The 27,687-nt window shown below is 45.9% G+C and overlaps 1 protein-coding gene across 3 annotated transcripts in view; it reads right to left on the bottom strand.

The window, feature by feature from the left end:
* The window catches only part of dglucy (D-glutamate cyclase), a 41,123-nt gene extending 13,663 nt beyond the window's left edge, over positions 1–27,460 (bottom strand). The window contains exons 1-7 of one of the 3 annotated variants that reach the window (XM_067992070.1): positions 27,383–27,460; positions 26,215–26,326; positions 16,883–17,036; positions 12,768–12,966; positions 11,744–11,894; positions 6,252–6,374; positions 3,975–4,181 (exon numbers count right to left, since the gene is read on the bottom strand). In XM_067992070.1, coding sequence (XP_067848171.1) covers positions 3,975–4,181; positions 6,252–6,374; positions 11,744–11,894; positions 12,768–12,966; positions 16,883–17,036; positions 26,215–26,326; positions 27,383–27,445 — 1,009 coding nt within the window. In that variant the 5' untranslated portion in view covers positions 27,446–27,460. Of the gene's footprint in view, positions 1–3,974; positions 4,182–6,251; positions 6,375–11,743; positions 11,895–12,767; positions 12,967–16,882; positions 17,037–26,214; positions 26,327–27,107; positions 27,197–27,382 lie in introns of those variants that run through there. The other 2 variants (XM_067992072.1, XM_067992073.1) reach the window with 2 other exon arrangements.
* Positions 27,461–27,687: the final 227 nt, after the last annotated feature.

Here is a 27,687-nt window from a genome sequence, read left to right as displayed (position 1 = left end):
GTGAGAAGGAGGAATTAAAGGAAATTAGTATTAGTAAAAAAAGTGCTGGAGAAATTAATGGGACTGAAAGCCGATAAATCCCCAGGACCTGATAATCTGCATCCCAGAGTACTGAAAGAGGTAGCCATGGAAACAGTGGATGCATTAGTTGTCATCTTCCAAAATTCTGTAGATTATGGAACAGTTCCTGCAGATTGGAAGGTGGCAAATATAACCCCACTATTTAAAAAAGGAGGGAGAGAGAAAACAGGGAAATACAGGCCGGTTAGCCTAACATCAGTAGTAGGGAAAATGCTGGAGTTTATTATAAAGGATGTTATAACAAGACACTTAGAAAATATCAACAGGATTAGACAAAGGCAACATGGATTTATGAAAGGGAAATCGTGTTTGACAAACCTACTGGAGTTTTTTGAGGATGTAACTGGTAGAATAGGTAAGGGAGAACCAGTGGATGTGGTTTATTAGGATTTTCAGAAGGCCTTCGATAAAGTCCCACATAAGAGGTTAGAGTGCAAAATTAAAGCACATGGGATTGGGGGTAATATACTGGCATACATTGAAAATTGGTTAACAGACAGGAAACAGAGAGTGGGAATAAATGGGTCTTTTTCGGGGTAGCAGGCAGTGACCAGTGGGGTACCACAGGGATCAGTGCTTGGGCCCCAGATATTCACAATATAGATCAATGATTTGGATGAGGGAACCAAATGTAATATTTCCAAGTTTGCTGACGACACAAAACTAGGTGGGATTGGGAGTTGTGAGGAGGATGCAAAGAGGCTTCAAGGCGATTTAGACAAGTTGAGTGAGTGGGCAAATACATGGCAGATGCAGTATAATGTGGATAAATGTGAAGTTATCCACTTCGGAAGGAAAAACAGAAAGGCAGAGTATTATTTAAATGGTGATAGATTGGGAAATGTTGATGTACAAAGGGACCTGGGTGTCCTTGTACACCAGTCACTGAAAGCAAACATGCAGGTGCAGCAAGCAATTAGAAAGGCAAATGGTATGTTGGCCTTCATTGCAAGAGGATTTGAGTACAGGAGCAAGGATGTTTTACTGCAGTTATACAGTGCTTGGTGAGACCACACCTGGAGTATTGTGTGCAGTTTTGTTCTCCTTACTTAAGAAAGGGTATACTTGCCATAGAGGGAGTGCAGCGAAGGTTCACCAGACTGATTCCTGGGATGGCAGGACTGTCGTATGAGGAGAGATTGGTTTGACTCAGCCTGTATTCACTCGAGTTTAGAAGAATGAGAGGGGATCTCGTTGAAACATATAAAATTCTGACAGGGCTAGACTGACTGGATGCAAGGAGGATGTTTCCCCTGGCTGGGGGGTCCAGAATGAGGGGTCACAGTCTCAGGATATGGGGTATGACATTTAGGACTGAGATGAGGAGAAAGCTCTTCACTCAGAGGGTGGTGAACCTGTGGAATTCTCTACCACAGAAGGCTGTGGAGGCCAAGTCACTGAATATATTTAAGAAGGAGCTAGATAGATTTCTAGACACAAAAGGCATCAAGGAGTATGGGGAGAGAACGGGAATATGGAATTGAGATAGAGGATCAGCCATGATCATATTGAATGGCGGAGCAGGCTCAAAGGGCCGAATGGCCTACTCCTGCTCCTATTTTCTATGTTTCTATGTGAGCACAGAATAGATTGTTCACGGTAGATTTATTTAGGTCCAGGTTTGGGGTGCAAAGAAAACTGCACAGAAACCGTTCAGTAGGGTGTGGTCATCTTGGTCTCGCTAATGGTAATTTAGTTGCAGACAAGAATCTTGTGTTTATAGAATCATAGAAAGGTTACAGCGCAGAAGGAGGTCATTCGGCCCATCGAGTCCGCACCGGCTCTATGCAAGTGCAATCCAGCTAGTCCCACTCCCCCGCCCTATCCCTGTAGTCCTGCAAATTTTTTTCCTTTCAAGTACTTATCCAGTTCTCTTTTGAAGGCCATGATTGAATCTGCCTCCACCACCCCCTCGGGCAGTGCATTCCTGATCCTAACCACTTGCTGTGTAAAAAGGTTTTTCCTCATGTCACCTTTGGTTCTTTTGCCAATCACCTTAAATCTATGTCCTCTGTTCTTGACCCTTCCGCCAATGGGAACAGTTTCTCTCTATCTACTCTCTCTAGACCCTTCATGATTTTGAATACCTCTATCAAATTGTTGTTATACAGATTAGGAAGGTCCCGGGTTTGAGCCCTGATCAGTATTGAGTTAGATCATCTCAGTCAGAACATCAGTGAATCGCAAATGTCCTCAGGAAGACCAGCCTGAGTAGGGGGGATATGTGGAATGAATCAGAATTTCCACTTCTCATCGGTACACAGCACCACCGCCCCTCTCTCACCCCCCCCCCCCCCCCCATTTCTGGAAAATCCACGTGTGGACATTGGCCGTGGCTGTGTTGCCCTTTGCGGTTGAACAGTGAGTCGATACACGTTGTCTCAGTTCACACGTGAGGAACATAAGAACATAAGAAATAGGAGCAGGAGTAGGCCAATCGGCCCCTCGAGTCTGCTCCGCCATTCAATAAGATCATGGCTGATCTGATCCTAACCTCAAATCTAAATTCATGTCCAATTTCCTGCCCGCTCCCCGTAACCCCTAATTCCCTTTAATTCCAGGAAACTGTCTATTTCGGTTTTAAATTTATTTAATGATGTAGCTTCCACAGCTTCCTGGGGCAGAAAATTCCACAGACCTACTACCCTCTGAGTGAAGAAGTTTCTCCTCATCTCAGTTTTGAAAGAGCAGCCCCTTATTCTAAGATTATGCCCCCTAGTTCTAGTTTCACCCATCCTTGGGAACATCCTTACCGCATCCACCCGATCAAGCCCCTTCACAATCTTATATGTTTCAATAAGATCGCCTCTCATTCTTCTGAACTCCAATGAGTAGAGTCCCAATCTACTCAACCTCTCCTCATATGTCCACCCCCTCATCCCCGGGATTAACCGAGTGAACCTTCTTTGTACTGCCTCGAGAGCAAGTATGTCTTTTCTTAAGTATGGCCACTTGGGTGAGGTATAGGAGGGCTGCTGGCCCCTATGTGAACCTGATCCCAAATCAGCAATTGGAGGGAAAAAAAACTTTCATCCACACAATGTTGGGATGGTCACTTCATATCCAGCCACAAGTGCTCGCTGAAAAGATCAGGGTCAACAGGGGTGAAACCAATATACCGACACTCTAGAGATGTGTCCATAATTCACAAGACCATAGGAAAAGGTTATCTTACGCATCAAGCCTGCCGTGATATGTTCCAATTTCTGTCCATACCTGCTCCCTCGCTGATCCGCCATTCTCTTCGGTTGATTGCCAATTGGATACGGCATTCGGGGGGAGGGGGCCCCACTTGAGGCCCTTGAACAACAAGTGTGCCCGCTTCACACAGCTGTACTTACCGCGGAACTGGTGGGAATTCCGGCATCCCGCAGGTCCCCGTCTTCGAGTGTAACATCACACAGTGGCGGAGCTAGGTTTGGTCGACTGGGGGGGTGTCGAACTCAAGATTTGGCCAACTTGGCATGAAAGGGACTGAGCTGGAAACTGTGGAATTACCCTGGTCCGAAGACCGAGTCCTGGAAACTGCTTAGACTCACCGGAGCGAACCTGGGGACTGAAGGCCATGACAGAGGTTCCTAGGAGTGCAATGGAGTTGGTCATCCAAAGGCATGTTGGTCAACCTTAAAAATGATTGTGGGGGGAGTGGGGGGGGGGGTCATGACCTGCCTGACCCCACAATGGTGGGGGAGTGAAAGAAGTTGGGATTTATTGACGAAGTCAGAAAGCTGCAGAAACCCAGTAGAAATTCCTGCGACGCCCCCGGCCCAGACTACGCTAATTCCGCACCAGTTCCAGGCTAAGGTTTCTGTTTCCTGTTACCTGGTGTACACTCACATTTGAACTCTGAACCCCACTATCATTTTAGTTGTGATTCGCATTCTTTTATTTACCTGGATCTTGCTGAATCAGAGTTTCCAGCGCCTTGATTTTCTCAACTGCAGCGACAGAGGCAATGCTATAGTGGGAAGGATTCTGGGAAATGCAGAAAACGCGCGGGGTTTCTGAATCAGCAGCGCAGGAGCTGTCCACTTCCTGCTCACTCCTCAGGTCAGTAATGAACATGCATCCGGGAGCGTGGGTAAAAGCCAGAGGGGATTCTGAAAGAAGGAGGAATTGGACCAGGTTAAGAGCTATTTACATGATTTAAACGAAAGGGTGGAATCAGTTTTACATGGACATCTACTTTCTATGTGTATGTTAAGACCCCCATCTATGGGGGTCACTGATGTATTAGGATCTCTGATATAAGCACAGAATACATCAGGCCCTGCACTGAGGGACATAAACAGCATCTCCATCAGGCTCCCCCATTCTCTTTATAAATTTGGTGAAAAAAGGGTAAAAATTTAAGTTGAAATGAACAGAGAAAATAGAAGCCAAAAAGGTACAATAAGTGAACAAAGATCAATCGTTATATTTTTTGTGAAATTAGATCTTTAACAGTTTAGGATTAATATTACAGTAGTAAAGTTATATTTGATTGAATCATTGAGGCTATTAGAATCATTGTGCCTAAGTTATCTCTTCAGTTCTAATGCCATTTCCCTGCCTTTTTCCCGTATCGCTTTATATTCTTCCTTTCCAAATACTAATCCAATTCTCTTTTAGGTGATATTAGTCTGTGCCTGAATAGCCTCCAGCTCCAATGCATTTACAATATATGTGCATGTTGGAGCCTCATCTATGAGGGTTAATGATGTTTTAGGATCTTGCACATTGACTGCTGCTTTTCCTACATTACAACAGTGACTACACTTCAAAAGTACTTCATTGGCTGTGAAGCGCTTTGGGATGTCCTGAGGTCATGAAAAGGGGCTACATAAATGCAGGTTCATTCTTTCTTTCTAACCCTGTGTGAGAACATTTCTTCTAATTCCCCCTTCATTCTTGTAGCAACGGTGTTCAGTCTATAGCCCCTCAGTGATTTCAATCTTCACCTAAATTCCCCTTGCACCTGCTTCTGATTTCTCTGCTGTCCTCACTCAACCTCACTCACCATAAAGTCCCACGGCCACTTGTCATCTTAAAAAGGTCTTGCCTTCCCTATCCTTGATAAAGCCATCTCCGATCACTTCCTTGTTTCCATTTATATCCACATCATCCTACCTGCTTCAAATCCCTCTACAATCTTCCTCTGCCCTGGAGAAAATTATCTCCTACTCCCTTTCCCGATTCTTCTCAACGTCCTCTCTTCTGGCCTTCCACCAGCTGGGACATATCTGCTGCACTCGACCTGCTCAAAAGTTTCCTTGCTTCTGCTCTTGTCCCCTCACTGTCTCCCATTCCCACTGTTACACCATTCTCATCTCCGGACCCTTAAAAAACATGGCCACAGGCTTTCATGTATTTAATGCACGCTCGGCCATATTTAGTCATCATTTAAAGCAATATCATGCCTCCCATTTCTCATCAAAATCCTCCAACTACTCCAGGATTATCCTACAAAGTAAAGATTATCCTAGGTTTCTCTTTTCAACTACAAATACCTCCTCCAACCTCTTCCTCTTCCCACCCCATTTAAACAATATTATGCATGTACCTAAATCACTATATTATCTCACCAGTATATATAGAAGCCATTACATTATTTTAGTGAACTGTACATGGGCATTTTGAACTGTAAAAATGTCAGCCGTGGCTCAGTGGTAGCACTCTCGCCTCTGATCAGAAGATTGTGAGTTCAAGTCCCACTGCAAAGACTTCAGCACATAATCTAGGCCGACGCTCCAGTGCAGTACTGAGGGAGTACTCCACTGTCAGAGGTGTCATCTTTCAGATGAGAACGAAGGTTAAACCGAGGTTCCGTCTGCCCTCTCGGGTAGACGCAAGAGATCCTACGGCACTATTCAAAGAAGAGCAAAGGAGTTCTCCCCGGTGTCCAGACCAATATTTACCCCTCAACCAACACCACCAAAAACAGATTATCTGGTCATTTATTTCATTGCTGTTTGCGGGACCTTGCTGTATGCAAATTGGTTGCCACATTTTCTACATTACAACTGTGACCACACTTCAAAATTACTTCATTGGCTGTAAAGCCCTTTAGGACATTCTGAGGTCATGAAAGGAACTATATAAATGCAAGTTCTTTCCTTTTTTTTCCCGCTTAACCTGCAGCAAAATCATATTTGCATAGAATTATACCCCATAAGTCCATTATTTCTTACTACAGCTGCGAACAGCCTCTCCTCCAGTAACTCCGCAGGCCCAGAACACTAGGGCATCACCAGGCTGCACTTCAACTGCATCCCCGAAATCTGGGCTGGACAAGTCTTCAATTCCGATTATTCCTGAGGGTGGTAAATTGAACTCGTTTTAATTGCAATATGTTGGGATAATTCCTTCTTTATCTTTTTAACAGATTCGTAAAGCTAGAGACAGTAATATGTCTGAGAATCAACTTCATTTATGCCTGGTTTCAAAACATTCATCTTAAACCTTCTACATTTAGCCCTACGTCTAAAACCAGCTGTGCAGGGAACTTCAAGGGAAAATCGCAAGTATGGTTTATCGAAGCCAGTTCACGTTACCTGATCTTAGAATCATAGAAAATTTATGGCACAGAAGGAGGCAGTTCGGCCCATCGTGTCCGTGCCGGTTTGAAGGTAGGCAAAAACTCCTACCGAGTGAAACATACTGGGCGCTACATTGGGCCGTGTAGCGCCCGTTGTTTCAGCGCTACACGGCCTCTCCAACATCCAAGATGGCGTCTTGGATGCGCACGCACGTTTCCTGCGTGAAGTGCACCGGACTCTATCTTGGTATAGGAGTTAGCGCATGCGCAAATACCTGACGCTGGAAGCATGTAAAGTAGGGAGAAAATGGCTGCAATCAGTGTGCAAAGCTGATTTAAAGTGATACACACCATTTTCGACCTTAACGTTCAACTCAACGCAGTCTTATCCCCGACCATCTAAACATTTCTTACAGTGCCTGAAGGACCCCCCACCAGCGCTATTTAAAGGGCCATGCAGGTGTTGCAGGTTAGTTGCTGGATTATTGCTTCTGGAGGAGTAGGACGTGATTTTTGAAGCTCCCTATTCTTATTGAGAGTTCCTACACTACTTTTGAGAGTGCTTTGGCAGATATTGCCTTATGGGTCGGAAAGTTACAACCCTGGTGGAACAATATTCCTGCCAACCATGGGGGGTCTGCTAGGGCTCCCGCTGGGCATTGAGCATGACTGGGAGCATGCAGAGAGGCCACGCCCAGCAGGTCAAGCTGCGAGAAGACAGAGGATGAGGAGGCGCAGGGCACTGAGCAGGAGGTCCTACCCAATGAGGGCCTTCCGGGATCAATTCTCTTATGTCAACATGACCGAGGAGGATTGCATCCGACGCCTGAGGTTCACCAAGGAAGCCAGCACCGAGATCTGTCAACTGGCGCGGCCACAACTGCAGTCCCCGAGCAGGGCGAGGACAGCATTGCCTGTGGTGTGAAGGTCACCGTGACGCTGAATTTCTATGGCTCAGGAGCATTTCAGGCCTCTGCTGGCGACATGTGCAACATCTCACAGTATGCAGTGCACTGCTGCATAAGGGAGGTCACAGACACACTGTACCACATGAGGAACAGGTTCATCACCTTCCTTCTCAACAGAGACAATCAGAACGAGCGAGCACGAGGGTTCGCCCGCATTGCTGGCTTCCCCATGGTGCAGGATGCCATGGAATGCACACATATTGCCCTGCGTGCCCCGCATATCAACTCGTCTGTTTTCATCAACCGAAAGGGCTTCCACTCCCTCAATGTGCAGCTGGTGTGCGACCACCAGCAGGCATCGGAGGTCAATGCCCGCTACGCTGGGAGTAGTCACGATGCCTTCGTCATGCGGCAGTCCAACGTGCCAGCTATCTTTCATCCGACTCGGCAAGTCAAAGACTGGCTACTGGGCAACAAGGGCTATCCCCTCACGACGTGGCTTGTGATACCAGTCAGGAACCCACGCACACGTGCACAGCAGGCCTATAATGAGAGCCATGCTGCCACACGCAACATCGTGGAGCACACCACAGGCCTCCTCAAACAACGCTTCTGCTGCCTAGACCGGTCTGGAGGAGCCCTGCAGTACTCCCCTGAGCGGGTGGGCAGATTCGTGGTGGTCTGCTGCATGCTGCACAACCTCGCCATCACGAGGGACCAGTCTTTGCCACCAACGATTGCAGAAGATCTTTAGCCAGAGATGAGGAGGAGGCTGAGGAGGAAGAGGCGGAGCAGCAGGAAGAGGAAGAGGCTGAGGAGGAGCAGAAGGGGGGTGGAGCCGGAAGAGTAAGTGGAGGAAGATGCAAGGGTGCAGCGGGAAGCACACGCCTTGTCCGCAAGGGCTCTGCGTGCTCGCCTGATCCGTGCCTGCTATCAATAATTGGAACTACATCCCCCAACTCACCAACAGTCCTACATTCCTCACCTTTCCCTTCCTACAAGACAATCTAATTGCTCTCTATCTGATTACACATTGGTGTCCCTCTCAGCTCATTGCATAAATAAAAACCACCACCAAATGCAAAATCAAACTCTCATTTATCGATGAATAAATGAAATTATGCAAACATAACAGAACTAACTATACACCCTTGTGCATTCCCTTGGTGCCTGTTGTTTGTGTGTCTTTATCTATCCTAGTGCTCCTACGAGGTGCTTCCCCAGTGGCTGGAGCATGGGTGGTGGAAGGCTGCTGGCCTTCAATGGAGGAACACCCAGATGGCCTTGGAGGACGACCTCGAGCAACACTGGGCCGGGAGGGCCCGGCTTCAGACTGCACCATCTCAGCATGGGCTTCAGCAGTCTGGCCTGGCTGGCTGAGAGGCAACAGCAGGGGCACTGGTGGAGTGGCAGGGGTGGGAGCAGGAATGCTGTCGTCCTGAGAGAGGACAGCAGGTCCGACTGCCATGGCACCACTGCCACTCTCCCGGGGCGGCACCTCAGCAATCCTGGTGATCGGCTGGAGAACGGATTGCTGGAGTGCTGTGACGCCCTGGAAGCCCTATTCCACAGTGGTCCCCAGAATAGCAGCAGTCTGAGCTTCCAAGGCAGCAGTCTGAGCTGCAAATGCAGCAGTCAGACCTTGGATGGCAGATGTTTGTGCTGCAATGGATGCTGTGACATGAGTCATCAGACGCTGCATCATAGTGGGTTCCACGGGTGCGCTGATGGAGGTGACCACCCGTTCCATGTTGGAAAGGATGGGCTCCAAGCTCTGCGCAAAGCCCTGTGCCAAGTTGGAGCTGGACTCCTCCATGTCCCTTCTCAATGTGCGCAGGCTTTCTGGCAGGCTTTCCAGTGCCCCAAGCATTTGTTGGTGTACACCCATCGGCCATCTTCTGTAGCCTGGCCCATAGAAGTCCTCATCTGACTCCTCTGCTGCAGAACTAGTGAGTGACCTCGCCCTCCGGTGAGCTGGCTCCTGTGGTATCCGTTCCCCCCGCCCCGGCTCCTGTGCACTTGTGCTCGGTGTCTCACCACATGCAGGTCCCTCCTCTAACCTAACCTCTAAAGGACGCACAGTGTCAGTCTCTGAGCTGGTGGAAGCAAGTGTCAGATCGAGTGATGGTCTGGCTTCAGTGTCCTCCTCCTCCTCCTCCTTCTCCGGTGCCGTCATGTGTTCATGGGTCTGCAATGACAAAGGGAAACAGGTTGAGTTGTGGAGTGGGGAGAAGAGCAAGTAAGAGATGTGTGCTGACAGCATGTGCAGCACATGAGTCAGAAAAGATTATGGGAGGAGGGAGATGTGGAAAAGGAGAAGGAGCATTAGATATGCAGAGACCCCCTTCACCGGGACCTCCAGCGTGGCACGTTGTGACGGCTGCAGCGACGGCCCGCCCAATGATCCGGAGTACCGTCTCCTCTGGGGGGTGAGGACGTGTAAATGTGCCTGTCTAGCCTCAGGTCCCTCCTGCTGCCGGGTATTATACGCCACCTTCTCCTGCAAGACAGAGGACAGTGTATCAGTGAGTATCCTGCAAAGTGTGTGGGTGATGTGCCTGTCATGGTAGAATAGCTGCCAGTTTGTGTGACTTGTGAGTGGTGGTTGTGTGGCCTGCAAGTGTGGTACTACGTGCGGGTGAGATGCAGCAATGCATATGGATGGGCAGTGTTTGTTGGTAGGTGGGTGGGTGACGGGAGATGTTGTGCATGGAGTATTGGTACAGTTGGTAGGATGTGCCACTTGACACTTGTAGTCACTCACCTTGACCACTCGTGTCAAATCATTAAACTTCTTCCGGCACTGCACCCATGTGCGTGATGCAATGCCCCTGGCATTCACCTCCTGCACCACGGCCTGCCAATGCCTGCGCAGCTGTAGTCTGGAGGGTCTCCGGCCACCCTGCGGGTACATGCTTGCCCTCCATTGGTCCATGCCTTCCACCAGGGCCTCCACAGCATCGTCCGAGAATCGTGGAGCCCTCTCTCTTGCCGGTGCAGCTACTCGCAATGCCATTCTCCCTCCTCCTAGATGGCTGTGTACCTGCCATTGGAAATGTGCCTACACCTTTAAGTAGTGCAGGCTGCTGATGACGTGCGCTGTGCACACCCCATTTCCAACTTCCTCATTCTCCGTGCAGCCTCTCAGCAGCGAGGGCTGCGCTTGCTGCACGGAGATTTCATGGTAAGTAGCAGGCAGCACGAAGTTCACGTGCTGCCTGCGTAGGGTCCGTCATGCGCAGGGTGGTACCATCGTCCAGAACGGACCCTTATCCAATTTTTCCCCCTGTATATCTTTTTGTACCACTTTCTTGTTCCTGCTGGATTCAGCATCACTGGGTGCTTTATGACCCTTAGAGCTTTAAACAGAATGCTAGACAGGGATGAGGGCCTCACACCATACCGTTGCTTCCCATCCTTATTTTTCCTGAGTCATAGTTTTTGTTATGCAAACATTTGATATTATGCTCTTTAGTAACAGGAACCCACTGCCTTTTATATTGCAGCAATCTCCTCTCTTACACTTCCCCCCCCCCCCCGCCAACCCCACTTTGATCAAAAGTCTGTGTTTTAAAAGCCTGTGTTTTAACCTAATAACCCTTTTATATATTATCCAACTAGCTTATTTATTTAATAATCTATAAGTGCCTGTATGATGGTTTAAGATGGATGTTTTGAAACAAGAATAACTGAAGTTAATTCTCAGACATATTACAGCATAATGTCTTTGACCCTGAAATTCATCCCCTCCAATGTTATCAGCATCATTGAGGGGCAAAGTCAGGATTTGCAAGAACACAGTTTAAACCAATTCTGCTATATTAGCTGTTCTGTATTAGAATGATGTAAAAACATATCTATATTCTTACACTATGTAGGTTTATTATAGAAACCCTATTACATGTAAATCAGCCAAAACAACACACAGGTGGAAACAAATGTTGACTCTTCCCCTTCCAGAACCTTACTTAGCTTTTCCTTCTCTCTCTGCGACTGGTCGGACAACTTCAAAATTTAAGCCCAGTCAACTATTGCGGAGACTCTGCAGACCCTTTTCTCAGGAGATATCTTGGGCGGGGTAGAATTCGTGATCAAACTGATCCCACAGGGGGTGGGTTCCTTTATGGGCGTGCAATTATCTCCACCCAGTTTTACTCTATGCGCTGTGCCCAGACGCAAGAACAGGAAAATCGACTCCCCCTTGCAGTCATTATAAGAGCCTTTAAGGTAACGTTACCTGGATGGCCAATGTGTACAGGCGCACCATGGGCATCCTCCATGGGATGGGTTACTTGTACAGCTGCTTCAAGCTTGTCGACAGGGATAGGCCGCATAGTGACCACCATGTTACACTGGAAACTGCCAATCCCAATACACGGTATGGATGTCTGGAGGTGGGGGAAGAAAGGGAAAGAACATAACAATTTTTCAAAACAGGGAAAGACCATTACGCCAGTTTACAGCACAAAGTTGCCCATAAAATTAAGCATTGGGTTTGCAGGTATTAGGCACTTTTAGATTCAATCCAGGAGAGCAATGCCAAACTGACCAACATGCAAGCACTCTCCCGTGTTTACACCGCCATCCGGCCTGGTTTCGGTGTGGGCCAAATCGGAGGCTTACTGTTTTTCTCGTTAGCAGCTTGTCACAATGTGCCCGATGGGCGAGGCCCAGTAATTTAACACTGAGCCGGTCCGATGCTTGGTGCACTGAGCAGGCCGCTGATGGAGGTCGCCATGCCGATGGCCCGATCCATGAAAAAGTGGGCCGGGGCTACGTAGAGGTCGTTCGTAACCAGGGGCAGTGTCAATGGCATTAGGCCTGATTGCCTCCAGTCAGCAACACTTCAGCGAGGCATAGGCGGCTTTATTCAGTGTTGGACGCTGTGCCATGGTTTGATACAACCCACTTCAGAGGGCAGTTAAGAGTCAACCACTTTGGTGTGGAGACTGGAGTCACACATAGTCCAGACAAGGTAAGGACGGCAGGTTTCCTTTCCTAAAGGACATTAATGAACCAGTTGGTTTTTAACGACAATCCGAGAGCTTCGAGGTCACTTTTACTAACACCAGCTTTTTATTTGAAACTGAATTAAAATTCTTAAACTCACGTTTTACTGGATTATTAGTCCAAGCCTCTGGATTAACTAGTCTAGTAACATAAGCACTACACTACCATACCCTGTTATCATGTGCAATGCCACAGGGATCAGCTAATTTTATATAAATGTGTGAATGTGCGCATGCAAAATTTTAACCTACCTTGTACATGCTGACATTACACCCTTGTTCAACGTTTCTTATTGGAACACCAGCCTCGAGGACTGCGCTCTCAAAGGAAAAGCTGCATCCCAGGTAGAACGTAACCATGTCCTTTAACTGCTGTGTGTATTCCACCAGGCTGTTCAGATTGCCGGTAACGTTTCCTCCCTCATACTTTCTGTACTGTGGGCAATCGGTCCTAAAGCCAAATTGCAGCGTTACATTTGGTTTCAAAGTGAAATCTGGAACATTAGTCCCGTTAAACAAGTATCATTGACGGGAGCAGTGGGTTAGAGAGTCTATTGTTTTAGCCCAGATTCCTAGGTCCTAATCCAGGACACCACCGACTTTGACAAGAGTAGCGGAGAAGATGAAGTAAATCAACAAGTAGGAATATGGGAACAGGAGGAGGCCATTCAGCCCCTCGAGCTTGTTCCGCCATTCAATTAGATCATGGCTGATCTGTATCTTAACTCTATTTCCCCACCTTGATTCTGTAACCCTTAATGCCCTTGCCTAACAAAAGTCTATCAATCGCAATTTTAACATTTTCAATTGACCCCCAGCCTCAACAGCCTTTTGGGGGAAGAGTTCCAGATTTCCACTCCCTTTTGTGTGAAGAGGTGCATCCTAACATCACCCTTGAATGGCCTAGCTCTAATTTTAAGGTTATGCCCCCTAGTTCTGGATTTTCCCACCAGTGAAATAGTTTCTCTCTATCTACCCTATCAAATCCTTTAATCATCTTAAACACCTCAATTAGATCACCCCTTAATCTTCTATACTGAAGTAGTGTTCAGGTGACCTCCAAGTTTGGGTTTTTAGAGCCTGTATTCCCTAGGAGGAAAGGAAGACTGAGGGAGAATATAGAACCCTATCCTTCTAAGGTCTTGGGAAAGAATGAGTTAAGAGTACAAGATGGCACAATGAGGCTTAAATACAACACAATGAGGACGCAGTAAGGAGATAGGACATACGAGCATACAAAAAGACCGGCTGGCCCAACAAGCCTGTCCCAAACAGTCATGACACAACTAAGCATCATGACTCCAAGTGTATGCTCCCACTTATAGTCACATGATCTCCTTGGAGAGGCAAAAAAACAGATTTAAGAAAACCCTAGGCCATTTCAGTAATAGCCTATTTATAATATATTTTAATAAAATATTAATAACCTATGTGTTAAATACAAGATAGTCACTAATAAATCCAATAAGGAATTCAGGAGAATTCAAGATTTACAAGGATGATACCAGAACTGAGAGGTTATTACTATCAGGAAAGACTGAACAGGCTGGGGCTCTTTCCTCTAGAAAAGAGAAGGCTGAGGGGTGACCTGATAGAGGTCTTTATGATTATGAAAGGGTTTAATAGGGTAGATGCCTTGAGAGGATGTTCCCGCTTGTGGGGAAATCTAAAAGTAGGAGTCATAAATATTAGTCAGTCACTAATAAATCCAATAAGGAATTCAGAAGAAACGTCTTTACCCAAAGAGTGGTTAGACTGTGGAACTCGCTACAAGGAGTAGTTGAGGCAAATAGCATAGATGCATTTATTGGGAAGCTAGATATGTACATGAGGGCGAAAGGAACAGAAGGATATGTTGATGGGGTTAGATGAAGTAGGGTGGGAGGAGGCTCGTGTGGAGCATAAACACCGGCATGGACCTGTTGGGCCGAATAGCCTGTTTCTGCGTTGTACATTCTATGTAATTCAGGGAAAAGGTCTGGAAAATTCCTCTCCGACTTCCGAAGGCGGTCAAAACTGAATTCCAAGAAATGACAGTGACCATGAGGGACATCACCCAACGTCCCACCTACCTTTTGTACCCAGTGATATCAGCCTCCGCAAGTACGTACAGGAAAATATAATTGGAAGTTAGGAGGATGAGAGGTAAGCTCACAAGGGCAATGACTAGTGTAGTTCAAATGGAAAGGACAGAAAAGGCTGTGATAGAGAGAGAGAGAGCTGGAGGTTACTGATTAGAGAGGGATCACCTATCAGACCACAGCCTTTAAGGGCCCGAGGTTAAACAAGCTCAGACAGGTTTAGTAGCGGTGGGACCGCAACACAAAACTGCACATAATTTGACACAAGTTAGCAATGAACCAGCAATTTCACTTTAAGGATTACCCAACAGCTTAGTGGTTAAGGTCACCACTCAGTACAAGCACTGAACTATGCAGGCCAGAAAGGCCTGGGTTCAAACCCTGATTGGGGTTGAGTTCAGCCAGTGGTAGAAATTGGAGTATTTGAAATGACAGTGTCCCAGAGCAGGGGGAAAAAAGTCAAAATCGGCCAAGGTTCCTGCTCTTAATCCTTATCTGGTGACTCCTGCTGGAAAGTTCACATGTGTGGATATTGGGTGAGTGTTGTGGCTGGTTGTGACACCTCCCATAGTCAAATAGCCAACCAACTATGTTCACAGTATTTGGGTGAGGTACTAGTGTGCACCCAGCACCTGTGGAATCGTAACCCAACCACTGGTAATCACCTTCAGGAAAGTTGAGAGGGTACTAAGGGAGGAGAACGACTGGAATGTCCTGTTAGTGTTTGACAATCACAGTCTAAGCTCAAATGAATCAGTTTGATATAAAGCTCTCAGACTTTGTCCTGTAATCCAATATATATTAACTTACAGTAGGTTAAGGTGGGTGATTTATAGTGACTTGTGACAGCAGCTTTCACATATTAGTCCGACTGATGAATTCCAAAACTATCCAGATTAAAGGTGCCTTCAATGGAGTTTTTTTTTTGTGTCTGACATCTTCTTCTCATTCTTTAGACTCACACGTGAAGAATAGCCACTTGGCTAAGGTACCTGACAGCACCATTGGAGCTTGACCCCAGCATCAGTCAGGATCAAGAGGAAAACATTTTTTTAAAAAAAGAACTGGGATGGAACTGGAAAGATCAAGGGTTCAGGCGCTGGAAGCCAATTTAACCACCATATAGAATCACAGAATGGTTACAGCACAGAAGGAGGTCATTCGGCCCATCGAGCCTGTGCCGGCTCTTCGTAAGAGCAATCCAGTTAGTCCCATTCCCCCGCTCTTTTCCCGTAGCCCTGCAAATTTTTTCCCTTCAAATATTTATCCAATTCCTTTTTGAAAGCCTTGATTGAATCTGCTTCCACCACCCTTTCAGGCAGCACATTTCAGATCAAAACTACTTGCTTTCCTCACGTCACTTTTGTTTTTTTTGTCAATCAACTTAAACCTATGCCCTCTGGTTCTCAACCCTTCCGCCAATGGGAACAGCTTCTCTTTATCTACTCTACCTAAACCGTCATGATTTTGAACACCTCTATCAAATCTCCTCTCAACCTTCTCTGCTCTAAGGAGAACAACCCCAGCTTCTCCAGTCTATCCACGTAACTGAAGTCCCTCATCCCTAGAACTATTCCAGTAAATCTCTTCTGCACCCTCTCTAAGGCTTTCACATCCTTCCTAACGTGTGGTGCCCAGAATTGGACACAATACTCCAGTTGTGGCTGAACCAGTGTTTTATAAAGGGTCAATATAACTTCCTTGCTTTTGTACTCTAAGCTTCTAATTATAAAGCCCAGGATCCCGTATGCTTTTTTAACCTGCTTTCTCAACCTATCCTGCCACCTTCCATATGACTAACAAGCAATCAACAGCTCTACCACTGGCATTCTAGGATCCTCACTAATTATCTTTCCTTCACGTTATTTATTGTCAGTTACTAGGAAACAACATTCAAGGTGTGTTTAGGAACATAAGAAACAGGTGCGGGAGTAGGCCATACGGCCCCTCGAGCCTGCTCCTCCATTCAAGATCATGGCTGATCTTCGACCTCAACTCCACTTTCCCGCCCGATCCCCATATCCCTTGATTCCTCTAGAGTCCAAAAATCTATCAATCTCATTCTTGAATATACACAACGACTCAGCATCCACAGCCCTCTGGAGTAGAGAATTTCAAAGATTCACAACCCTCTGTCTGAAGAAATTCCTCCTCATCTCAGTCTTAAATGGCCGACCCCTTATCCTGAGTGTATGCCCCCTAGTTCTAGACTCTCCAGCCAGGGGAAACAACCTCTGAGCATCTATCCTGTCAAGCCCCCTCAGAATCTTGTATGTTTGAACCTACCTTATATCAGAAGTGGCGGTGAGTATTGGGGAACTCCACTCTCCAGGTTTACTCCTGTACAGTAATGGCAGTGGTCCATTGTTTGCCAAGCAAAACTTCTCAAAGTCATCGGCAAATTGCTTGTTCACTATCACGATGTTGGCTTGCTTGAAACCTTTTGAGATGAATCCAAAAGACTTGAGTAATTATCTATACTGGATCAAAGAGAAACTTCTTCACAAACCAGGCAAAAAGGGAAACATTATGTTTACGCTTGTTGCTTCCAATTTCTCCTCAGCTCTTCTGCATGTGCGAGCTCCAGCTGAGATACCATTTAATGGGTGCCAGCAGCCCTCCATTACCTCGCCCATGCTACTGGAGTCTAGACAGGGGTACGGTAGTGTAGTGGTTATGTTACTGGACTAGTAATCCCGAGAATATGAACTCGAATCCCACATTTGAGGATTTGAATTCAGTTTTTTTAAAAATGAGGAAATAAAAAGTTGAAGTGACCAGGAATCTGTCAGATTGTCATAAAAACCTAACTGGTTCACTGTTGTCCTTTAGGGAAGGAAACCTGTCATCCTTACCTGGTCTGGGCCTGTATGTAATTCTAGTCCCACACCAATGTGGTTGACTCTTAACTGCCCTCTCAAGTGGCCTAGCAAGCCACTCAGTTGTATCAAACCGTTACTAACTGCAGTAGTTCAAGAAGAAGGCTCACCACCACCTTCACAGGGCAAGTAGGGATGGGCAATAAAGGCCAGCCTTGCCAGCAATGCTTCATTCTGGAGATGAAGGCAAAGGAAAGCAGTCACAGCCAACGTTCTCAAATGATGTCCACACTCGAGTACTTTCCGGCAAGGGTTACTGGAGAGCGATCACAAATGGGATCCCTACTGATTTTTACCTTCCATAGCCAAGGTGCTGATTTGAACGGTGGTGCCCCTCCTACTGCCATCCCGCCCGAGACCAGCTAGCTCAGCAAGGCTTGCGCGTGGATCTTCGTGGCATCACACTCAGCGATGCATTTTCTCACTAAATTCGGGGCAGCACTAAGGGAGCGCCGCGCCGTCGGAGGGGCAGCACTGAGGGAGCGCTGCGCTGTCGGAGGGGCCATCTTTCAGATGAGACGTTAAACCGGGACCCCCGACTGCCCTCTCAGGTGGAAGTAAAAGATCCCGTGGCACCATTTCGACGAAGAGCAGGGGGAGTTCTTCCCGGTGTCCTGGCCGATATTTATCCTTTAGCCAACATCACTCAGAAAAAACAGGTCATTATCACATTTCTGCTGTGGGACCTAGTTGTGCATGATTTGGCTGCCACGTTTCCCTACATTACAACAATGACTACACTTCAAAAAAATACTTAATTGGCTGTAAAGCGCCTTGGGATGTCCTGAGGTCATGAAAGGCGTTATTTAAATGCAAGTCTTTCTTTCTTTCTTGAAGCTGTTGGGGGAGCTCCAGATGTTTTCTTTGATGCACATCAAAGCTTTAATCCTCCTCCCACACACACACACGCATATAAAAAAAGTTTTAAAAATAACTTTGTAAATTCCAAAGAAAAACAGGTTTTCGCAGCGTAAGGCTGTACTGACTGAAGTGACTGACAGCTCCATAGGATTTGATGCATTGTCACTCATTAGGCTTTCTAACAGAAGGGGTTTCCCTTTTCCTATATCCAGAGTCTTGACTCACAAAATTTAAGGGCTCTCCAATTTGAGTGCACCAAATGGAGAGAATGTCAGCTTGGAAGGGTCATAGGTCATTAGTGGGGGTGGGGGGAGGGGTGGTCATTGCTTATTTTTCATCCAAAAAAAAATCCAGTTCACCCATTCTTAAATTTTCATTTGTTTTCAAGATGCGAGTGTCGCTGGCAAGGTCACATGTATTGCCCATCCCTAGTTGCCCTGAATAGGTGATAGTGGGCCTTCGCCTTGAAGCATCACTGAGTGGCCATTTCAGAGAGCATGAAGAGCTAACCACATACAGTCGGACTAGAGTCATACATTAGCCAGACTGCGTAGGGGTGGCAGGTTCCCTTTATTGAAGGACATTAGTGAACGTTGGATTTGTACAGCCATCTGGCAGCTTTTACGGTTATTGTATCCCCTTGTGCCAACCCACAAATTACCAGATTTCTTGCATTCAGTTTCACAACATAAAAAGAAAGGCCCATTTATATAGAGCCTTTTAGGACCTCAGAACGTCCCAAAGCGCTTTACAGCCAATGAAGTACTTTTCAAGTGTAGTCGCTATTGTAATGTAGGAAACACGGTAACCAAATTGCTCACGGCAAAATCTCACAAATATCAATGAGATAATGTCAAGATAATCTGGTTTTTAGTGATGTTGGTTGAGGGATAAATATTGGCCAGGACACCAGGGAGAACTCCCCTGCTCTTCTTCTAAATAGTGCGGTGGGATCTTTTACGTCCTGAGATTGCAAAAGGCTCTATATAAATGGGTCTTTCTCTTTAAGTTGTGAAACTGAAATGCAAGCCTTTCTTTCTTTCAATGTGCCAAAAGTGATGAAGGTTTAAATGTGCACCCAAACACAATCAGTTGCTTCAAATCATTAATCACCCAAGTGTCAACCGGTACAGCCTGCAGTCCTCCCATTGGGCACCTTCCTTCTCGTGCTAGGTCTGTCCACACTCCTCTATCAATACCAAAGAGTGGTTTGACAAAAGGTTAATAGGAAGACTTCCTTAGCTTGTGAGTCTATGTCAGCGGGACATTTGCTTTTGACTGCTGGCAAATTGTGTGGGCACTAGCGCTTTAAACTGAGATCAAAGAGCTTCTTACATCGCCAGGTCCACAGGCAGCACAGTGAGTCGTTGCTCCATCATGCTGTGCCTCCGGGGTGACAGCGCTGTCAAGAGAAATTCAGTAAAAGCAAAAGGGTGGGCATGTGAAATTTTCATATTACTAGTTGACCCCTGTGGCATTGCACATGATAATTTGGAGAACACGGTCGTCCTCTTACCTCTCACTAATGTCTTTGTGTTGCTGTTTCTATCTGTCTCTCTTTTTCTCCTCTCTGCCACTTCTCCCTTTTAACTGTTCATGTTGACTCTCTCTCCTTCCTTTCTTTCTTTTCAGTGGAAAGTGTGGTGAGGGGAAGGAGCCACCGACGCCTGCAGGCTACATTTGGAGTGGGGGGAAAATGCATCCCTCAGCAGCTCCCTTAGCCCCTCCCCCAATCAGTGCATACGGGAAGCTGAGAGTTTCGTGGAATAGCGCGTTTCAGGAGGTGGCCACCCCACAGCTACTGAGAGTTCAGGAGGAGAGGGAGTTGGTGGCCACCAGGCAGACCAAGAGGAATAGGCAGCCAGTGCAGGAATCCCTGGGAGTGTGGCACTCATAAACTGATATTCAGTGTTGAATACCAGTGAGGGTGATGACACCTCGGGGGAGTGCAGTCAGGAGCAAATCCACGGCATCGTGGGAGACTCGGCTGCATGGGGGCGGGGGGGACGAAAGAAAGTGTAGAAAGGCAGTTGTTATAGGGGATTCGATAGTCGGGGGATAGACAGGTATTTCTGCAACTGCCGCATGAGTCCGCATGGTGTGTTGCCTCCCTGGTGCCAGGGTAAGGGAGATTCTGCGAGGGGAAGGGGAGCAGCCAGAAGCCAGGGTGGGAACCAATGAAATAGGTAGGAAAAGGGTTCAGGTCCTACAGTCAGAGTTTCAGGAGGTAGGGAGGAAGTTAAAAAGCAGGACCTCAAAAGGTAGTAATCTCTGGATTACGCCCAGTGCCATGCGCTAGTGAGTATAGGAATAGTAGGGTAAGGCAGGTTAATGCGTGGCTGGAGAAATGGCAGGAGGGAGGGCTTCAGATTCCTGAAGCATTGGGACCAATTCTGGGGCAGGAGGGATCTGATCAAGGTGGACAGGTTGCACCTCAACAGAGCTGGGACCAATGTCCTTGCGGGGAGGTTAACTAGTGCTGTGGGAGAGGGTTCAAACTAATTTGGCAGGAGGACCAGGATAAAATGTTAGCAAGGAGAGAGGAGAAACAAGGTGCACAGAGGACTGGGAGGGACAAATAGCACTAGAGTAAAGACTAGTTCAGAAATAGGAGGGATCAGACAAGGGGCAAATGCAAGGCAGTCTACGAGATTGGAGTGCGTGTGCGTAAATGCAAATGGTGTGGTAAATAAGGTTGGTGAGCTGCAGGCTCAAGTCGCCACATGGGACTATGATATAGTTGCAATAACAGAGACCTGGCTCAAAAAGGGAGAGGATTGGGAATTTAATATTCCTGGCTACAAGGTATTCAGGAAAGATAGGGAAGGAAAGAAAGGAGGGGATGGCAGTATTGATCAAAGAAACTATTACGCAACTGGAAAGGGATGATGTAATTAAGGGGTCAAAGACAGAATCTAATTGGTTAGAATTAAGGAACAATTGAGGAGCTATTATGCTACTGGGTGTATATGAAAGGCCACCAAATAGTGGGGAGGAGATAGAGGAGCAAATTTGAAGGCAAATTACAGGTAGATCAAGAACTATAGAGAAGTGATAATGGGGGACTTCAATTATCCCAATATAGACTGGGACAGTAACAAAGTTAAGGGCAAAGTGGGGGAGGAATTCCTGAAATGTGTACAAGAGAACTTTCGTGATCAGTGTGTTTCCAGCCCAATGAAGAAGGAAGTAGTGCTGGATCTAATTCTGGGAAATGAAGTGGGGCAAATGGAGCATGTTTCAGTGGGGGATCATTGGGGAACAGTGATCGTCATATCATCAGGTTTAGAATAGTTATGGAAAAAGATAAGGAACAATCAAGCGTAAAAATACTTAACTGGAGGAGGGCCAATTTCATTGAGTTATAAAGGGATCTTGCCCAGGTGGATTGGAATCAAAAATTGGCAGGCAAAACAGGAATTGAACAATGGGAGGCCTCCAAGAAGTATATGGTTCGGGTACAGAGTAGACACATTTCCACAAGGAAGAAATGAAGGGCATCCAAAGCTAGAGCTCTCTGGATGACTAAAGATATAGAGATTAAAATGAAACAAAAAAAGGAGGCTTATGATGAATGTAAGACTCATAATATCGTAGAGAACCAAACTGAATACAGAAAGTACAGAGGAAATCTAAAAAAGGATGTAAGAGGGGCATGGAGAGAGAATGAGAATAGATTAGCAGCTAACATAAAAGTGTCTTTTATAAACATATAAATAGTAAAAGGGTAGTCAAAGGAAGCTTGGGCTGATTAGGGACAAAAAAGGTCTTCTTGCGGAGGCAGAGGGCATGACAGAGGTACTAAATGAATACTTCACATCGATCTTCACTAGAAAAGATGATGCTGCCATTGTAGCAGTAAAGGAGATAGCAGAGATATTAGAGGAGAGGATAAAAATAGATAAAGAGGAGGTACTTAAAAGGTTGGCAGTACTCAAAGTAGAAAAGTCACCCAGTCCAGATGGGCTGCAAGCTAGGTTACTGAGGGAAGTAAGGGTGGAAATTGCGGAGGCTCGGGCCACAATCTTCCAATCCTCCTTAGATATGGGAGTGGTGCCAGAGGACAAGAAGATTGCAAATGTTACACTTCAGTTCAAAAAGGGGGAGAGGGACAAACCTGGCAATTACAGGCCAATCAGCCTAATGTTGGTGGTGCGGAAACTTTTAGAGACAATAATCCGAGACAAAATTATTTGGCACTTGGAAAAGTATGGGCTAATAAATGAAAGTCAGGACGGATTTGTTAAAGGAAAATCGTGTGACTAACTTGATTGAGTTCTTTGATGAAGTAACAGAGAGGGTCGATGAGGGTAGTGCGGTTGATGTTGTGTATATGGACTTTCAAAAGGCATTTGATAATGTACCACACAATAGACTTGTTCGCAAAATTAAAGCCCATGGGATTAAAGGGAAAGTGGCAGCGTAGATGCACAATTGGCTAAGGGACAGAAAGCAGAGAGTAGTGGAGAACGATTGTTTTTCAGACTGGGGGGGAAGTATACAGTGGTGTTCCCCAGGGGTCAGTATTAGGACCACTGCTCTTTTTGATATATATTAATGACCTGGACTTGGGTATACAGGGTTTCAAAGTTACATCGAAACTACAGCACAAAAACTTAACTGGTCTATGCCGGCGTTTATGCTCCACACAAGCCTCCTCCCTCCCAACTTCATCTAACCCTATCAGGATACCCTTCTATTCCTTTCTCCCTCGTGCTTAACTAGCTTCCTCTTAAATGCATCTATGCTATTAGCCGCCACTATTCCTTGTGGTAACGCTTTCCACATTCTTACCACTCTTTGGGTATTTCTCCTGAATTCCCTATTGGATTTATTAGTGACTATTTTAATATTTATGACACCTAGTTTTGGATTCCCCCACAAGTGGAAACATTTTCTCCCCGTCTACCCCATCATTATCTTAAAGACCTCTATCAGGTCACCCCTCAGCCTTCTATTTTCTAGAGAAAAATGCCCCAGCCTGTTTAGCCTTTCCTGAAAAGGATATCTTCTCAGTTCTGGTATCGTCCTTGTGAAACTTTTTTCCACCCTCTCCAATGCCTCTATATCCTTTTTAGAATATGGAGACCAGAACTGTGTGGTATAACAAGTTTAACATAACTTCTTTGTTTTTCAATTCTATCCCTCTAGAAATGAACCCTAGTGCTTGATTTGCCCTGTTTATGGCCTTATTAACCTGCATCACTACTTTTAGTGATTTGTGTATCTGTACCCCTAGATACCTTTGCTCTTCTATCCCATTTAGACTCTTATTATCCAAGCAGTATGTGGCCTCCTTATTCTTCCTACCAAAATGTACCACCTCACACTTATCTATATTGAAATTCATTTGCCAATTACACGCCCATTCTGCAAGTTTATTAATGTCCTCTTGCATTTTGATGCATTCTTCCTTTGTATTAACTACACCCCCCCCCCCCCAATTTGATGTCGTCCGCAAATTTTGAGATTGTACTTCCGATTCCTGAGTCCAAATTGTTAACGTAAATTGTGAACAACAGTGGTCCCAGCACCGATCCCTATGGAACACCACTTCCTACCTTTTGCCAGTCCGAGTAGCTACCCTTAGCCCCTACTCTCTGTTTTCTGTTTTGTAGCCAACTTGCTATCCATTCTGCTACTTGTCCCCTGACTCCACATGCTCTGACCTTAGTCGTGAGTCTACAAAGTGTTCCTTATCGAAGGCCTTTAGAAAATTTAAATATATTACATCTACTGCATTACTTTTGTCTACTCTTTCTGTTACTTCTTCAAAGAATTCAGTAAGGTTGGTCAAGCATGAGTTTCCCTTCTGAAATCAGTGTTGACGACTCTTTATTATATTTTCGTTCTCTAAGTGTCTTTCTATTACATCTTTGAGTAAACATTACATTATAACGGGTACGGAAGCATAGTGGTTATGTTACTGGACTGGCAATATAAACTAAATGGTACAATTTTAAAGGGGGTGCAGGAACAGAGAGACCTAGGGGTGTATGTACACAAATCTTTAAAGGTGGCAGGACAAGTTGAGAAAGCTGTTAAAAAAGCATATGGGGAATCCTTGGCTTTATGAATAAAGGCATAGGGTACAAAAGCAAGGAAGTTATGCTAAACCTTTTTAAAACATTGGTTAGGCCTCAGCTAGAGTTCAATTCTGGGCACCATACTTTAGGAAAGATATCACGGCCTTAGAGAGGGTGCAGAAGAGATTTACTAGAATGTTGCCAGGGATGAAGTACTCCAGTTATGTGGAGAGACTGGAAAAGCTGGGGTTGTTCTCCTTAGAGCAGAGAAGATTAAGGGGAAATTTGGTAGAGGTGTTCAAAATCATGAACAGTTTTAATAGAGTAAATAAGGAAAAATTGTTTCCAGTGGCAGAAGGGTCAGTAACCAGAGGATACAGATTTAAGATGATTGGCAAAAGAACCAGAGGCGACACGAGGAAATCTTTTTTAATGCACCGAGTTGTTATAATCTGGAATGCATTGCCTGAAAGGGCGGTGGAAGCAGATTCAATAGTAACTTTCAAAGGGGAATTGGATAAATACTTGAAAGGGAAAAATTTACAGGACTACAGAAAAAAAACAGGGGAGTGGGACTAATTGGATAGTACTTTCAAAGAGCCGGCGAAGGCATGATGGGCCAAAAGGCCTCTTTCTGTGTTGTACCTACAATGATACTATGAACCACTTCTGCATTCCTTACCCCTTCACCTTCCCACCACCCATTCTCTTCCTACCACCTCCATCACTTCCATTACGCCCACCTCTTGCCCTTTGGACTAACCCACTCAAACCTATGTCCGCCGGTACATCTTGCTCCATTACCCACTTTACTTTTAACCCTCCATCCACACCACCCCCCGCCCAATACACCCACTCGCGTCCCAAAGGCCAGAAATCACCTCTTACCTCCCTGACCGACTTTCTCTTTCTATCTTGTTTCCTTCGCAGATGCTTTGCTGCTTTCAAAATTCAACTAAAAAATATATCATCTTAGAATGAGGAAAAGAATTGCCTCTCTGCCTTTCTTTCTGTATCATAGGTGTTAGGCAACCGATGGGGAAAAATCCCGAGCAAATTCCCAACGAAAATATAGATGTGAAGAGCTTTGAGACATTTCTTAGAGGCGTGTTAAAGCCATGTATAAATGTAAGTCTTGGGAACATAAGTAGGCCATTCAGCCCCACAAGCCTGTTCCACCATTCGATTAGATCATGGCTGATCTGTATCTTAACTCCATCTACCCATCTTGGTTCCATATCCCGTAATACCCTTACCTAACAAAAATCTATTAATCTCAGTTTTGAAATTTTCAATTGACCCCCAGCCTCAACAGCTTTTTGGAGGAAGAGACTTCCAGATTTACCCTACCCTTTGTGTGACCAAGTGCTTCCTGACATCACCCCTGAACGGCCTAGCTCTAATTTTAAGGTCACGCCCCCTTGTTCTGGACGTCCAGGTTACGATTTTGCTAGAAATAGCGATTGGGGGAAATCGGCCACGTTCCTGATGTTGCTAACACTACCGGGGCAATTTTAACCTAACCAGCTGTTGGGGAACTGACCAGATCAGGTGCAACACTGGCTTTACACCTCGCCCGATTTTACTCTCCATGGAGAGCAATATTGGGCAGGGCGTAAAACCAGCGTTCTGCGAGTTTTAGTGTTATAATGACCCAACGACCAACCCCCTCGCCCTAGCTTCTAGGCTGGGGAGCTGTGTGTGTGTGGGCGGTGCAGTGAGACCTGATAAAGGGAGTTAATACAAAGTGACCGGCACAGCTGGCTCGGGTCTTCTCAGCACAGATGGGCGCTGCGCCCAGTGCGGGGAGGAAGCTCAGCGAGCGGCGGGAGGTTGGCGCTGCGCCCTGTACCTTGGGACACAGCTGAGGTGCCCGCGGCCCGCAGCCGCCCGGCTCGGATCAAACTTCTGGCGGAAGCCGGCAGCACAGACTTCAGGAAGCGGACACTGAGCATCCCCGGGTCCTGGAAGGAGGAGCAAAAAAATATATAAAATGCATTTAAAGAAACATTTAATGCATGGCTATTGGCGTTAAAAAAAATGCACCAATAAACACGATCGCTTCGCTTTCTACTGCAATAATAACGGAAAGAGAGGGTCACAATTTCCTGCTTCCTCTAAATATTGACAACCTTCCCTCTCTGACGCTCGGGTAACATGACCTATTTGATTGGCAGGATGTTCTGCTCCAGTTTAAAGTTTCCAGGCGCACGTGTCAAACTTTTATTTTTTGTTGCTTTTAAATGTATTTTAACTGCAATTATCCCACTGCATCATTTAATTTTATAGCACAGAAAGAGGCAATGTTTCTCCCTCTGTGTTCTCTTTATCTGTCTTATCAATATTACACATTCATTGCTACTCTGAGCTTTCCTCTCTTAATCATCTCAAACTCCAAATATGCCGTCCTGCACATGTTCCCACCCAGCTGCACCCTCATTGTGCTGAAATCGAGATTCATCCCCTATTCTAACTCATTCTTCACCCCAGGACCTCGGAACTGTGGATCTCATCACCTCCCTCAGTCTCCCCTTTCCTCCTACAATCTACAGGCCTTTAATATCCCCAGCTTCGCATCACCTAACCCCTGCTTCTTGCTTTTTCCTTCCCTAGTACGGTTTTCAACCTCAGTGCTGTCCTGAACTTCGGACCTTGGCTTTTCATCCCAGTTTCTCAATTTTTAAAAGAAAAAGGGGTGAGGTTAAAAAAAATCCAAAATTCCACCCGACTCTGATTATACCGTACCTCATCGTACATCGACAAATCCAGATTTCCAGCGTCCATTGCAAATGAAAGTGTCCGTCACAAAAAAAAACTTTCAAAACTTAGTCAGGACCGAGGCAAATTAAAGTTTAACCCGGATTAGCAAGGGGATAACACAATCACTGATACTTGGCTGAAACTTACCTCTTTGACTAATGGTTAATGTCAGTCCACCAACAATTAATGGGAATGAAAGAGCATCTCAGCTGTAAGTGTTTGTGCCAGGTCACTGTGTCTGGTAATATTTTTGTACACACCTCTGGTGAAGCACCACCTGCAGTAATCCTCCAATTCTGGCCTCTTGCGCATCCAATTTTCATCGCTCCACCATTAGCAGACGTGCCTTCAGCTGCCTAGGCCCTAAGCTCTTGAATTCCCTCCCTAAACCTTTCTGTCTCTCTACCTCTCTCTCCTCCTTTAAGATGCTCCTTAAAACCTACCTCTTTGACCAAGCTTTTGTCACCTGTCCTAATATCTCCTAAATGGCTCGATGTCAAATTTTGTTTGATAACAACAACTTACATTTAAATAGCACCTTTAACGTAGTAAAACGTCCCAAGGC

This window comes from Heptranchias perlo, chromosome 10 (genome assembly GCF_035084215.1).
Source record: "Heptranchias perlo isolate sHepPer1 chromosome 10, sHepPer1.hap1, whole genome shotgun sequence".
NCBI classification, from domain to species: Eukaryota; Metazoa; Chordata; class Chondrichthyes; order Hexanchiformes; family Hexanchidae; genus Heptranchias; species Heptranchias perlo.
The sequence above is the reverse complement of the archived record's forward strand: the minus strand, read 5'-3'. Positions and strand labels throughout refer to the sequence as shown.